General features: G+C 42.7%; 1 protein-coding gene across 2 annotated transcripts in view; it reads right to left on the bottom strand.

The window, feature by feature from the left end:
- col5a1 (procollagen, type V, alpha 1) overlaps nucleotides 1-15,416 on the bottom strand; it is a 97,260-nt gene that overhangs the window by 40,861 nt on the left and 40,983 nt on the right. For both annotated transcript variants that reach the window (XM_088010839.1, XM_088010838.1), the window contains exons 5-17: nucleotides 11,995-12,126; nucleotides 7,811-7,918; nucleotides 7,326-7,712; nucleotides 5,917-6,498; nucleotides 5,757-5,813; nucleotides 3,103-3,144; nucleotides 2,582-2,644; nucleotides 2,416-2,490; nucleotides 834-926; nucleotides 580-636; nucleotides 410-463; nucleotides 214-267; nucleotides 2-55 (exon numbers count right to left, since the gene is read on the bottom strand). In XM_088010839.1, coding sequence (XP_087866965.1) covers nucleotides 2-55; nucleotides 214-267; nucleotides 410-463; nucleotides 580-636; nucleotides 834-926; nucleotides 2,416-2,490; nucleotides 2,582-2,644; nucleotides 3,103-3,144; nucleotides 5,757-5,813; nucleotides 5,917-6,498; nucleotides 7,326-7,712; nucleotides 7,811-7,918; nucleotides 11,995-12,126 — 1,758 coding nt within the window. The remainder of the gene's footprint in view (nucleotide 1; nucleotides 56-213; nucleotides 268-409; nucleotides 464-579; nucleotides 637-833; nucleotides 927-2,415; nucleotides 2,491-2,581; nucleotides 2,645-3,102; nucleotides 3,145-5,756; nucleotides 5,814-5,916; nucleotides 6,499-7,325; nucleotides 7,713-7,810; nucleotides 7,919-11,994; nucleotides 12,127-15,416) is intronic.

Genomic DNA, 15,416 nt, shown 5'->3' with positions numbered 1-15,416 from the left:
CCTTCGGCCCAGTCTGTCCTGGCATTCCTCTGGCGCCATCTGCTCCAGAACGGCCCTGCAATAAACAATTGGTATTTAGCTGGGTTGACGATGGAGCAGAGGATCGTTGAACAGCTGCAGCGTGGAATATAAGCCACTTTTAATTCAGAGATGTGAACGCAGGCATATAAATGAACTTGTTGGAGTTTGTGGAAAGTTTGCTCAAACGTGTACCCGTCTGCCAGACTTTCCAGGGGGTCCAGCTGATCCCAACGGTCCACGCGGCCCCTGAAACAAAACATTTGTCAATCACAGATACTGGTTTGTTTTTGTTCTTTTTTTTTTTTTCCTTACAAAAAAAGAAGGGAGAGAGTAATCTCAATCACAGCTCATCTCGAAATGATTGAGGATAAAGTGTGACATTTAGTACCTGAGGTCCCGCCTCTCCAGACTCTCCCTTCAGTCCTGGTACACCGGGTGGACCCTGAGAAAGGATAAAATAAGGAGATATTATGTAAGGACTCAATCAATTAAAAGGCACAGGCAACACTCCATTAGATTTTCTTGGTGTTTCCTGATTGGTGGATGCAAAGTACACACCAGAGGGCCAGGTCGGCCAGTCAAACCCATTGGACCTGTCGGACCGCGCATCGCCAGCTGGACAAAGACGGAAAATAAAATCAAACAGATCAACATAAGAGTGTTGGCTTCAGGCTGCACATTTGACTGTATATATACACGTGTATATACATATAAGTCCGCACTCACTTATAGAGCAAATGCATGCACTGTCATAAATACAAACTGACAGGTGTCTCTGTCGCTCGTGATTATGTTTAGCTGTGAGCTGTTACCCTGGCCTGCTGCATGATGGCTTGCATCTGGGCCTCCTGTGCTGAAACAGCTGGTCCCTTCTGCCCAGAGTCCCCTCCAGCGCTTAATCTGAACTGTAGAAAGAATGTTTCATACATATTTTTACTGCAGAATAGAACAAACCGCTAAATTATTTGAAAGAGAAAAAAAAAGCAGCTCACAAAAGAATGAAAAGAATCCACTACTTTGAAAACAAAAAATGGACGAGTTCAGCGTTTGTTTATTCCACTGTTCTTCACATTAAAGAGCAGACATAAACGGATGCTGAACAGAGCATCGTTTGGCCAAGAAGGGTCAAATTCTACTGCCATCTGGTGGTCATACGCCAGCATTACAGCATGAGTGAAAATGAAAACCTGGATGTGCAGCTCAGCTCGTGATGTTGTTTTCTTTTCTTTTGGATGAGATGCTTTGGATTGGACCACATGCAGTCCTGAGGAGGCTGATTGTCGGCTTACGGATGTACAAAATTACAGCAGTAAAAAGTTGTTCCAGAATCCTGGTAACCAGGAAGGAATAATACAAACAACAGACTCAGAGCTGGAGGTTTGAGTAAAACCTGCTGCAGCTCACAGCACAGAACGTCAGTGTAACTCCCCACATCTGGAAATCTGTCAAATTTCCTGCACAGCTGCTTGTATCAAGGTCTTTACTTGTAGTGAAACTGTTTCCTGGTTTGATTATTTATAAGATTTGCCCTGCATTGATTTCTTTAGTGACTAATGCAGACCATCAACAATTCATGAAAACTCAGCTCAGTCCAAGAATTGATTAGCATGACCGAGAATGTAGCTTGAAAATTCAATGCGCGGCTACAGATTACGGTTGTTATCCATTTTCTCTTGTTCCTCAACGTCAAACAAAGGAACCGAAAAGAGTCCTCGCAGCTCGAAAGAACGGCAAAACAAAGATGCATGTTTCTCATTAGGTCTGTGGGACTGGATTTCAGAACGGCAGTGTTTGCCAGCCAGGATACGCCAGAACTGCTTGAGTCACTGTCCAGACCAAGTTTGCCACACGGCTCCGCCAGAAGAGATCCGCGAATCAACAAAGCCGCAAGGCTTCACATCTGTACAAGCAATCAGGCTGGACAGCATCTTCCAAGTACAAAAAAACGAGAGGCTTGAAGGTAGACAACAGAGAGGCTATTTGGAAAGGTTGTGTAACACTTGCAGTCGGATCAACGGCTGCAAAAGTGTCAGTCAGCGATATTGCTTTCTGTCCCATCAAAAACCATATGACTTCCTGGAGAGACGCCTGGTAGATTAGGTTTTGAGTCAAAAATTTGGGGTTAATATGTAGATCTGTGCTGTCGGGAGGCCAAGGAGGTCCTTCCACTCTAACACCACAAGAGGCTGCTAAAGCCTCACATCCCTATTAACATATTTGCGATTGGATTCATTGGAAATCCCCTTCCTCCAAGAACACATTGTGAAACATGTGTCAGAGTTATTAGTAAAACTGCTGTAAATGTGACCATAGAGTGATACAAAACCATAGGAGATGTTTCAATCCTTGAAGTAATAATTTTAAAAAAAGCACACACAACCAAAGTTTACTTACAGGCAGCATCAGGACAGTTCCAGGGGGTCCTGGCAGACCATCAGCACCAGGAAGGCCAGGGCGACCCGGAGGACCCTTAAAGAGAATAGTGTGCATGATGAGCTACCAAAACAGGCAAAGTTTCTGTTGTTCTAAGAAATATCTCGAGTGATTTTTTTTTTCTCACCCTCTCTCCAGGATCTCCAGGACTGCCTGGTGGGCCAGAAGATCCTGTGGGTCCAGGGAGACCCTATTATGAACAGAAAAAGAAATGTCAATCGATTTCCATATTCGCGTCCTACGCCACGAGATCCCAAAGTGGCCACACACAGCAGGTGGGATACGCTGTTGATCCTTTTGTCTGGTCATCTTTATTTGCTTACACTATAGCTCATCATGTCAGTGAGGCTCGCTGGCCTGTGGAGGACACCATCTGCTGGGTGTCAGCAGCATCTGGCTTCTCCAAATGTTCTTAAAACATTTGCCAGAGTGCAAATCCTTTGAGAAAAAAACGCTTTTCCATTTGAATGCTGGTCTTACTGACCAATCTTAGCTTTCATTTTCATTTATCCTGCAATCGACAAGTGACATAAAGCTTCAGTATTGATAGAAGAAAAAGACTAGAACATACACAAGACGAAAAGTGGGATTTTTGACCCTGAGGAAGAAAATACATAACTTGACCAAAAAAAAAAAAAAATGACTTACTGTTGGCCCCTCAGGCCCAGGCGGACCCTCCATTAGCATACCCTGAAACATGCAAGCAGAGATATTATTAGATATTGCACAGGTTAACATCCCACTGCACATCCACGAGCATGGACTGCTTTAGTAGAAGCAGTTCGGCATCAACAAAAACATGCCTCTGGCAAACCTGCCTATCAACGTTTGGTTCCTGTCCATTCATCAAATGTGCTTCCAATTAAGTAGGTGCAAAATAAACGGGTGATTTAATACAATCAAAAGCAAAGATATCCAGATGTTTCCCTCTATAAATGGAAGCTAACGTAAGGTGTTGAGTGTCAGGGAGGAATTCATTTGTTTCAACCGGAAAATGACCACAGATTTGAATCGGTGCTCAGGTCCCTGTGTCTCAGCTTAGAAACAAATGGAACGGTATCGTCGACGTATGGAGAGATATTCCTCCAGACGTAGTGCGAACTTTCTCACCGAAAACTGAAAACAATTTAGCAGTAATTAACATTCTGTGACGCGCTGTCCACGTTTCAATGTGAAAACCGGGGTGGACTGCTGAAGCACTGTTGTGAAAATTAAAACCTTCCAACATTTTTCGTCACTTCATCTCTTAACACATCACCAGAAGGGTCTATTAAACATTGTCTGATGTCAAGCTTTAGCCGTCTTGTAATTTTTCTCATGAGATCCTCTATCATTCAGAACAGAATTAGTGGGCCAATGAAAATAACAGGGCACTGCTAAGGGTGTGGGTGTTTCCACCTCTTCACCTTTTATCTACATTGTTTTGGTTGTTTAACTAACTGTTTTGGTCTTTGGAAATGATAGAAAGTGCGGCAAGTAAATGCGGTTATATAAAACACGGAGTCAGTGAGAGGTTATTTAGATGTTTTTAGAACCCCATTTTGTAACTTTGGGGTCTAAATTGTCCCTTCCCTCTAATATTTTGTACCCATGTATTTCAGCCATTGCACATATGCTTATTTCTGTCTGCATTTAAGTATTTTCATTAATTATGAAGACAATGGGCAAAATACACCTCCAAGGCAGGTACAAATTGACTCATGGTTGGTAGGAAACACTAGATTTTGACACAAAAGGTAGAAAATAAAAATACTCAACTACCAAAAGAAATAAAACAGTAAGTAACAAATTTGCTACATGGGTACAAAATATTTATACGAATGGCACGAAGCGAAAGCACGGAGGCACCAAACAGCAACATGGTTAAAAAATGAGCTTCCTGTTTAGTGAAGGGTTGAATTGACCCGGAGACCATCCCTACATCACTATTCTCTGTGTCCGTCAACACATCAAATAAACCTGTGCTAAGAAACTCAGGAAGGCCTACACTTTGCTGCAGGACAGAGTTCACTTAGTGTAAGTTCAACAAATATTGGAGGCAGTCCTTAAAAATACTGAAAAAATGAGAGGAATATATAATTTTGGCTAGCAGTGAGGAAGACTCTGTTGCATCCGACACAAAGAAATGAAGAAGATTATGACAGCAGAGTAAAGCCATTTCAACCGCTTGTTTAAAATTAGTCAGCGTAATATGTGAATCTGATGGGGAAAAACACAAGCTAAATTCTCCTTCAACATGTAATATTCTACTATACATATGTCTAAATAGTCATGTAGTTTGAATGAATTGATATCCTTTTATGTTACACTTGTGCGTCATAATCATTACCTTGTGCTTAGAACTGCATGAGTAAAACAGAGAAAGCACACTGACTGTGTTCTTGTAGCATTTCTATGGACAATACTCAAACCTTGAGATTTGTGTGTGTAGGGAATACTGGTAATTCCTGCATGGCCCTTCTTCAAATATTTGCGTCAAGCAGCCATGAGCGAGGCCTGATGCTCCTGAGAGGAAGGCTTAGGAATCTCCTGGCTTGTCCCGTACTTAGCTCCATTCACTTCCCCCATCAATTCTAAGCATTCCCACAGCACCATGCAGCCAAGCCGCCGTCATTCACTCTGCAGACGGCGTCTTCAGGGTGGTTGCACATTTGTTTGCAAAAATCTTTGGAGAGCAAACATCATTTTCCGTTTTTCGTCGCGCTTCACAGGTCCTGAAGCGGTACTCCAAAGAAAAGAGCTCCCACACTTTTTTTTTACTTCCACTTATAAACACTTGCGCTTGGGCATGTGTTTGCTAAGCGCAGCTCTGTGGCATTTGTTTGAAGCGAAACAGCTGTAGGTCCATTAGACATATTAATTCTGTCTGTGTATACATTTCCAAACTTACAAAATGAGTCATCGTTACAGATACTTGTGTGTCAGAGTCTGATTTAGAGTCAGAGAGAACCCAGAGGATCACGTTTAGTAGTTCCCTCTTGCGATCCTTCTTTTCCCCATCCCTTCATTTCACTTGGTTTCCACTCCACTCACCCTGTGTTTAGAGATTATTGACAATCCCTGCATGGCCCTTCTCCAAATGTTTATGCTGAGAACCCATGAGTGAGGCCTTGCTACGAGGATTCGGCAAGGAGGATTTAGTTGTCCACGGTAAATACGTTTGGCTTGAGCATTTGCTTTCCGAAGCGAAGGCCGGATCGTGTTTACATGTGGATCACACATATGTGAGTGCGTCTTCCAACTGTGTGCACATGCACCTTACATCTGCTGCTCTAATATGTTGCTAAAACACAGATACTCACAGGCTCAATAACAGCAGGTTCTCCCTTCTGTCCTTTCTCACCACGAGCTCCGTCAACCTGCACACACACACACGCAAACACATATGGAAGTTTTATCAAGACGTCCTCCTCATCGTCTGAAATCATAGTTGCGGAGTCATATCTTTGGACTGTTCTTCACCTGGCCGAAGTAGTCGGTGGTCTCAGCAGGCAGTGTTTTGTCAGTGTAGTCTCCATAGACGTCGTAGTTGTCTAAATCTCCGTAGCCGTCGATGTCCTCCTCCTTGAACTTGTCAAGATCTGTGTAGTCATCGACTCCGTCGATGGTCAGGTCGGTCCCAGCGGCCCCGCCGGCTCCGGCGCCGGCAGATGCCGAGCCTCCGCCGGAGGTAGAAGATCCTCCCACGGATACGGAACCGCCGCTGACAGACACGGATCCTCCTCCGGCTGACCCGCTCCCAATGGTGATTGTAGAGCTGCTGCTGCTGCTGCCTCCTCCACCACCACCGACTACAACTGTACTGCTGCTGCCTCCTCCACCACCACCGACTACAACTGTACTGCTGCTGCCTCCACCACCACCGACTACAACTGTACTGCTGCTGCCATGGCTGCCTCCACCCAGAACTGTGCTACTGCTGCTGCTTCCTCCTCCACCACCGATGACAACTGTACTGCTGCTGCCTCCGACGTCTCCCTCTGTGTAGTAGCTGTCGACGCCGTAGTCGTAGCCATTGCCGTAGTCGCTGTAGGATGTTCCGGCCTGTTAAAACACAGTTGCAGTCATCAGGATGTGGTAAGAAAAGACAGTGCCATGCAAAGGTATTTGCATACCTCTTAATTTTATCACTATGTAACCTCAAACGGAGATTGCATGGAAAAAACGAGTGTAATATCCAATTAGAATGCAAATACTGCAATGAAAGGTCTTTAATCGTTTTGCAAGCCTATAGAATGAAATTGCTGCCTGTTGTTCTCAGCTGATTCCTTGATTGATGCCGTTTTGGCCTTTAATCCATATTCTTTTTCATTTCAGATGGTGAATTCAACAGTAAGGATACTGATTTGTATCCTTATTCTGCCTCAAAGTTCTCCTCAGCTTTATCCCTCAACCTATTTGCTGTGGTCCTTGGTTTTCCTGGTGATGCTTGTTCACTAATATTCTTTAATGAACCTCTGAGGCCTTCACATTAAAGCTAGGTTTAGACAAAGGTACCCTATTAACCCTTCACTGACTTTCCAGTCATTATTTAAGGTAAAAACTACAATCTGACGATACCCGAGGGAGCTCTCAGTTATCAGAGCAAATATGACTGCATAATTTCTGTATCACAATTAAAACACATTAGTTTTACTCTATTAATGTGCTGTAGCTGAACCACTTCTGATTAACAAGTATTTTGTGTTGGTCTGTTAACTAAAATTCTAGGAAAACACATTGAGTTCTGTGGTTTTAAATGGAAAAAACACAAAAAAACCACAAAAAACCCATCAAGCAGTTTGAATATGTTATCAAGGCACAATGTGTACACATGACAAAGATATTTTTTTAAAAACATCCAATTTGATTTTGCTTTGCGGTCAACTTACCGACACATTGCGGGTGACTGTTATTGTAGTTCCACCTCCACTGGTGATCACCTTCCTGTCCACTCCGGCCCCACCTTCCAGATCGATCCTTCCCACTGCTCCGAGGTCCAATTCGCCGCCGGTGCCGATGCTGGTGACGGTGACGCGCTGAGACGTGTCGCCGTCGGGCGTGGCGGTGGACTCGCCGTAGTAGTAGTTGGTGTCGCCGTAGCCATCGTAGTCGTAAGCGTTGTTCACGTCCCCGTAGGCGTCTTCCCCTCCGGCGCCGGCCGACGAGCTGCTGGATGATGAGCTGGAGGAAGTCGAGCTGGTGGAAACGGACGTGGAGCCCGAACCGCCCCTGACGACTTTCTCCACTGTGGACACCACACTGCCTCCGTCCGTCCCCTGCAATTCGGTGTCGTTACGCGGCCGTTAAGGGTTACCGTTTGAGGCGTGAATACAAGCTTCTAGTGGCGTTCCAATGAAATTCCTAAGTGGATTACCTTGACTTCTTTAATGGTCGTCTCTGTTTCGGAAGTTGAATCGAATGGCTTGCCTTCAAGGTCATCATAATAGGGATATTCATAGTAGTAGTTGTCCTCCTCTGCGACCTGAACGAGAAGTACATTCCACCGGTGTTGAGTGAAAGAATGACTTGGAGGGAGAGGATAACAATCAATGATTAACAATCTGATTTTCAAACATGATCTACAACTCCGTTGCCTCCTGGCTGGCTGGCCATCGATCAGCAACCCAGCAGAAATGCTTTCCACTCGCAGACACGTCCCGCTGCATCACTCTGTCGAAACTTGCAACTTGCTCGGTGACTAATTACGTCTTTGGTTTGCCTAATGAGTCTGTCGTTTGTTTGCAGGGAGGTGGAAAAACGATTAAATTTTGCACACCCTGAGGGTATGTAACGGGTCAAGAGCAGAACTTCCAATCTGTGTTTTGACACTTCTTTGACTCCTTTGTTTAGCATGCACTCGGCGCGATGCCTCTCAGCCTGTAGCGCAGGGAGAGCAGGCAGAGGCAGGCAGGCAGGCACCGCATCATTTCTGAACTTTATCGACGAACCGCACAGCCTGATAACCCTGTTGTTCTCGCTCAGCGTTTTCCCCTGGCAGACTGCAGTGCTCTAGCATGGGCCAAGAGCCTCCTCACAGTACAGGAACCAATCATGATTTGAACTGAGCACAGGAGACAATTATAGGTTTAGGAGAATAAGTGGAAGAAGAAGAACATTAACCGGTTGCTGGGGTTCTGAAATGCCCAACATTATTTACAGTCAAATGTAAAAATCAATGGGAACTACCTCCGAGAAGTGTACGAAGCAGCCATATGTTCACAGAGCTGCACTTGGGATGCTTGCTGGTGGGAGCAAATGTCGGCTTAGCAAATAAAATCTTCAAAATGTGCCTTCGGAGTTGCCAGATTTCCAATTTTACATCGAAATCAGCAGGATGAATGAGATTATTACAAGGCATGAGTCTGTTGTCGATAATAAATTTAAAGGTATATGAAGGTTGTAAAAACTATCCACGCTGTTTAAAACTGGAGTGCTTTAGACATTTTAAATATTTGTTAAAATTATCATTATGCCATGATGGTATAAGACAGATAATCTGAAAAAAAATTTGAGCTCCTCCACCTTCTCCCAGTGTTCCCAGTACTGCAGAAATACGCCACTCAGTCAGAAACAACCAATCAGAGCCGAGAGGAGGGTTTTAGTGCTGTCGATCACTTTTGAACAACGTTCCCCTCCCACTCTTGTTGCTTTGCCCTCCCAGTCAGCTGACTGAAAGAAGTATCCAACTCATTTTCACACTTAACTTTTAAAAATATTTAAAAGTCACAAAAAACCAGAGACAATAAAGCTACGGAAAGTTGGATTCAAGCCAATTCCAGTGTGACTGGATTGAATAAATTTGACTGAGACCTGAATTTGGATCAACTTGGATTCTTTTTAGCTTGATATGAATTGGACCCGTTGCTTCTATAAAGTGCAGGGATGTGACATTTGTTGGGACTTGGCACTTTATGGAATAAACTAAATTAAATTGAGCATATTCTGAGAGTCAATACAAGAATCTAATAGCCTCTTTTCTAAAGCATAAAAATGTCACACTGCACAGTGATAAAAATCCACAGCATCAGCTAAAAAAAAGAGAGAAAGCATGCCCTGACAGACCTGCCTTTCAAGGTCCCTTTTCTTTACTAACTCAGCATACGTTCCTGTTTTTCTGTCACATGTGCTTCCAGTTATTCTGAGGAAATGAAAGAAGTTAATGTATGTCCAAAAGGCAGAGAAATCCTGGGGTTTTCCATCCATTTGGACAAGCTGAAGGTAGTGTTAATCATATGAAAGAAGGACTGTCATTAATTTGCCTAACATCAGCGGGGCCATTGTGAAATAAGATGGATTCTTTTCCATTCAAATATATATAACGGCGTCATCAATGGAAAAAGTATTTCTCCAGACGCAGACTAAACATTCCTGCTATAAACTGAAAATGACTTATCTCGCAGCTTCACTACGCAGGATGTTTTTTAAATTGACACTTTTCTCTCTGTTGATGGGGAAAAAAAAAAGAAAAAAAACACCCCTACTTTTTGGGATTCCTGTGGAAAAATATTGTCGTTTTTAGTATGAAGGTGACAATCTGACAATAACAACATCCAAACTCGAAAATAGATCCTGAACATGGCTAAGGCAGTGCTAAGCTAGAAATTACAAAAATGAAGCCAAAACAGTTTCTTTGAATTAGCTTACGTTTTTGCTCTCAGATATGCTCTCAGATTTGAAGTTTGATGGAAACAGCTTTGTTAATGTTTTTATTTCTAGCACGGAAAGCACATCATATTCAATAATTTAAAAAACGTCTTACTCTCATTGTGAAATGCTTTTTACATGCTGAAAAATAAGTGACTTGGTGCATCTGATCAGGCTTTACAACCAAATGAGACCGCACCACATCATAACCATGATCTAATTGGAATAATATGCAACTGAATCTGAATCTGTCTTAATAATTTGGCGGATTTGAGTTGAATTGACTCTACAGACATGGAAAAAAGTAAAGTGGCCACTATTTATTTATTTTATTTTTTCTGAAATGAGCATGCCTACTCATATAACAGCCATTCCAATCAAGACGTTGCACATCCTTCTATTTAATGACGGGCTGGTCAGGTAATCGCTTGAACCCAACACACATGACTGGTGGAAAGCATTCCATGGCAAACTGTGGTTAACCCACAGAGCACACATAGTGATTTCTATTCTGTCCTTATGTTCAGACATGTTTAATCATTTATGTATGGCCTGAAAAACAATCATTTTTTTTAAAACAATTGTTAATTTCCTGCACAAAAAATACATGAAATGGCAACATTTTTATTAGGAACTTCGGAGTAATATGCTCGGTGGTTTATATTTATCTTAACACAGATTTATTAATTAAAAAAAAAAAGTTTTGCAGTGGTCTCATTTTTTTTTTTTTTTTTTTTTACAAATGCAATCAGTAGAGCAGAACTAACCAGAACTATAAGTCACCGTCCACAGGGGAAAGTTTTTTTTTTTTTTATTAAACCAGAAAGTACTTATCTGTTTGTGCCCTGAGTTCACACAGAAACAAGGTTTCAGGGGACCCTAAACATTTTGTTTTGTTTTCCAGACTTGAAACAATCCTTTGGGAAAACGCCTACATGTTAGTACCTCTAACCTGACCTATAACCCCAAATGCTTCAGACGTAGCAACAGTGAACACAGCTTAGATGTTCTTGATTTTGCTTCAGCTGCAAAAATGTTATACAAAAGACTCTCCTAGCATCATTCACATTTTCTTGTTTTGTTTATGACTAACTGTGTGTGGGAAGCTTTATGTGCAAGTCCTAATACTCCGTGTTACTTACAGGTCTGAGGGTGGGAAAAAAATAAAGTTTGGGCTGTTTTCTGTGTTTCCGTGTGAACAGAAAATATTTCTGAAAACACGTTTTGGAAACCGACAATTCATTTAGAAAAAGACCTTCCCGTGTGTACAGGGAATAAATTTGACAGTACTATCTTATTACAACGATCACAATGATTACTGAATGCTATGACTGTACTGTCATACTTTTATGAATCTGCTTGGTTTGACTAAATACCATATTTTTTTATAGCTGAATATAAATTGCATCTGTTTGTCTTGTAAACTGCTTTGTTGTTAACTGTTGCTGTATTAGACAAACAGAGCTGAATATCCTCCCGTTAGTGTGGACAGGGTCTTTCTCACTTTATGAAGCTATGCCAAGTTTCCTGCTGCAGTCTGTGCTCTGATTAAATTTGGTGCAGCTTTGAGGATCAGGAGCCAAAAGCCTCGAGTTCTCGCTGGAACGTTTCTTTGGCTATTCTGCAATTAGCATGCACACAGTGTAATGCCACTCAGCCTACAGTTCAGGAAAGCAAGCAGCACATCATCATTTCTGAGCTGTATTGACTAACTGTGCAGCCTGATAACTCTGTTGCTCTCCCTCAGCATTTTGCTCTGGCAGCGTTAAAAGTTCTCGAGCGCGGGCCAAGGGGCTCTTTTGCAAGAACCAATCATCATTTTAACCAGAGGATTAGAGACAATTACAGGTTTGGGGGAGAAAACAAAACAAAACAATAAACATTGAATAGGTGAAGAGGGGAGACCGAACTCACATCGTCCTCCGTGTTGGGGTCCTGGTTCTGTGGCCGGTCGGGCACTGGCACTTCACAATCGGGGCTGTAGTGCTCACAGTAGTCATAGGCAGCCCGGTGGTCTGCTACAATCATTAGCTGCTGGATGTCTCCCTGGAAACCACAAGAAACAGAAAGTCAGGAGGGTCACACATGTGCTTTAACTAACAAACGTGATACAGAAACATTGTTTACTTTTGTTGTTTTTTTTCTCTCTTTTCTTTTTAGGGAGAGGAGAGTGGGATGAAATCATCTGTGTATGAACATGTGACACAGTGCTGCTCCAGAACAGGCAGAACTGAAACTAGGTCAAGCTGAGGGTGACTAAACCGTGAGGAACGTGGCGCCGGCTCCAAGTTGTGCATCGGGTCGCGATAGGAAAAGCTTTAAAACAAGCAGTGCGGAGTTACAAGACAATGTAGAGTGACGTCTACACATGCAGGGCATCTTGACAGAGTCTAACTATGTGAGCTCTGCCCTGATCTGCATGAGACGTGAGGGATTCTGCCTCCGAGTCCGTCGCGAAGACGGCCGGTTCGGCTTTCGCATATGCACAACAGGAAATCTGGAGACTCAAACAGCTGATCCAGGGCAGCAGAAGGCAGGGGAATTTTGAAAAAGAAGAGAAAAGAAAAGAAAAGAAAAAAGTCAGACAGTGACAGAGCAGGCAAGATTGATAGAAAAAAACAGAGCAAGGGAGAGGGAACAAGAGAGAAAAGCAGAGGCTCGGAAGGATCCCTAGGCTACATGGGGAGCTGGGTGTGTTAGCCACATGTTTCTCACAAGAATGCACATGGCACTAAAACGCTGTTCTGCATCTATCCAAACATGTCTTAATCACACTTCCAAACCCAGTGATGTCATTCCACATCAATCAAATGTGGAGTCAACATGGCCGAAACAAGGATTCTTCTTCTTCTTCTTCTTTCTTACAGGACAGAAGAGTCATGAACCAAAACAGATGCTGACTGTTTTTGATTAAGATGCAGGCAAGAGTTTGGAATCCCTCGCCATGTCCTCACAGCTAGAAATTTACTGTGCACAGATTTCTCCTCTGGCGAACAAAAATCGCATGCATTTGCGGTGTAACCAGTGACAATTCACTTGGGAGCACCACTCCCAGTGTTTCACTAAAACATGCCACACTTAAGAGCCTGCCTCAGATCCTTAACAAAACCTTCACCATCCTCCCACAAGAAGCGGTTTCCTGCTGTCCCCCCTGAGTTTATGCGAGCAGACGAGTCCAGGCTGGGCAGAAGAAGCCGCGACGCAACGTCGACGGCGTAAACGTCAAAAGGTTTTGCTTTTAGCTCATTTGAGCTGCGCATTAAAGAACTCGACAGTAAAGAATCTAGCGGAGAAATCTGGACTTATTTAGTTTAGTTTGTTGTTTTTTTTTCATTCACCCAAACTAGGTCAAATTTACACAAACAATCAGAAATATATGTACCTTCCGTCCAGGATTTTGCGATTGTTTTATTTACACTGATGTATATCAGTCAAAGTGACTTTTTGTTACCCGCCATGTCGATCAAGAAGGACTTTAACTTGACAGTAAGTAAGGCTGAGGCAGCTGAATAGTAAGAAGTAAGAAATACTGCCGTCTGCAGGTGGGAGGTAGCAGTCACGTAAACCCAATGTTTTAGACCATTTCTGTGGAAAATTTGCAATAAATGTTTATTGGTTGATTTTGCGTGAAATTTCGCAATGGCGGAACTGCGACAAACTGTAGACTCTTATATGCACTAATATTCGGTTTAATTAGCAAGTTACAGAGAAGGCTTGTGACTTTTTACAGCCATCAGTGAACTAATTTACCCTACAGCAAGTCCTTTCTGCCAGAGGCTATCAGACTTTATAATTCATACATAGTCTCTAGAGTTTTAAATGTATATATTTAGTAATGTACTGAGTGATACCAATATATCTTGTTGGATATACTGGTAGAATTTATGTAACTTTTTTGACTTAACCATAAACCAGGTATTTTCAACACGGTTCAGAGTTGGAGCATCCTACAAGCCACACGTTATTCTGTTCTGTCCAATCCACAACTAGTTTTAATATCCGTTTGGGTCCGTTGTCCTGTAAGATCAACAAAGTTTACCAAGTTTCAAGCATCTGACCCTTGACTTGAGGTGGAGTTCAGGCTACAGAGGTTTTTAATTCCAGCCAGGTTGTGTAAAGTGCAAACTATTATGACTGACACCAAAACAGACCCACAGCATGATGTGGCGACTTCACAGTGTTTATTTTATCTTGACACCGGCACGTTGTCTCCGCTCATGGCAATCCCAAACACCTGACCCAGGTTGTTCCTGGGTTGCTCTTGAACATACTTCCATCCAAGTGCAAATATGTGGGTCAGATGGCTGAAAGTGGCGCAAAATTGGTCATTTGAACGGAGCAATGATTCAAAGTATGCATAAAAGCTTGTTCTGATGCCAATATTAAGCTTTCAGAGAGCTCTCCCTAGTGAATGATACCCTAATGAAAATGTAGTCAAATGTCCAGTGAGAATTTGCAGGAAGCTTGTTGATGGTGACAAAAAGCATTTTGTTTCTCTGCTACCTACGATCAATACATCACAGAACCTCCCTTTGTAAAGCAGAATGTGTCTCCATTCACTGGAGACGTGTGGTGGTCAGTTAGCGCCTGAGCAGTTTGAACATTGATCTTTCTTAATTAACGGCGTTGTTCTTCGCTAACATCCATCAAAAGTAAAGCAAGTGTAAATATTGGACGAAGCATTACTGTAGGGATGCAGAACAAAGACGATATTTTTGACTTGGGTATTTGGAATCCCAGGTTTACCTACATTTGTGCTTCCCATTTTTTATTTTTATTTGTTTATTTTACACAGGCTCTGTCATAGCAGAGCAACGTAACATTACGGAAAGACAAATAGATTTGCTTGTATTTTTGTTGCTTGATTTTGAGAGCTACATGTAGTTTACTGCTACCTCGCAGGCCGTGGTGGGCTGCTGGGAAAGTCTGCAAAGATGTCCGGTTCTCACTGTTTGTTCTGTAACCCCTGCAGTATTCTTCAACCTAACTTTCTAAGCAACAAATGTTGCAGTTTTCATCAAACTAAAGTCAATGAACAGCCTCTTTTAGGCCCGGTGCCAAAGAGCTCTTGTTAAATAATTTATACTTCAACGGCATGATTTGTTCCTGCAGAAAACGAGCTGTGTGTCTTGGTAAGCTGCAGCCTTGTGAATATTAACAGCCTTGCTTTGCTTGCAAATCTCCTAATTTTCTAGAAATGAGCTGGATTTTGCCGTGTTCTTAAATCCGCCCTGCTTGTAAGACATCGCCCACACAGCTGGACTCGCCCATCCGGTTTGGAGCTAAAACCCAGTTTGCCCAGTTTCAGCACATCTCCCATTCAGACTCGGCTCTGC

The sequence above is a fragment of the Poecilia mexicana genome, unplaced genomic scaffold (genome assembly GCF_051168715.1).
Source record: "Poecilia mexicana isolate PSO_F unplaced genomic scaffold, ASM5116871v1 scaffold_12, whole genome shotgun sequence".
Lineage (NCBI taxonomy): Eukaryota > Metazoa > Chordata > Actinopteri > Cyprinodontiformes > Poeciliidae > Poecilia > Poecilia mexicana.
Note: the sequence above shows the minus strand (reverse complement) of the source record. Positions and strands in the feature narration are given on the sequence as shown.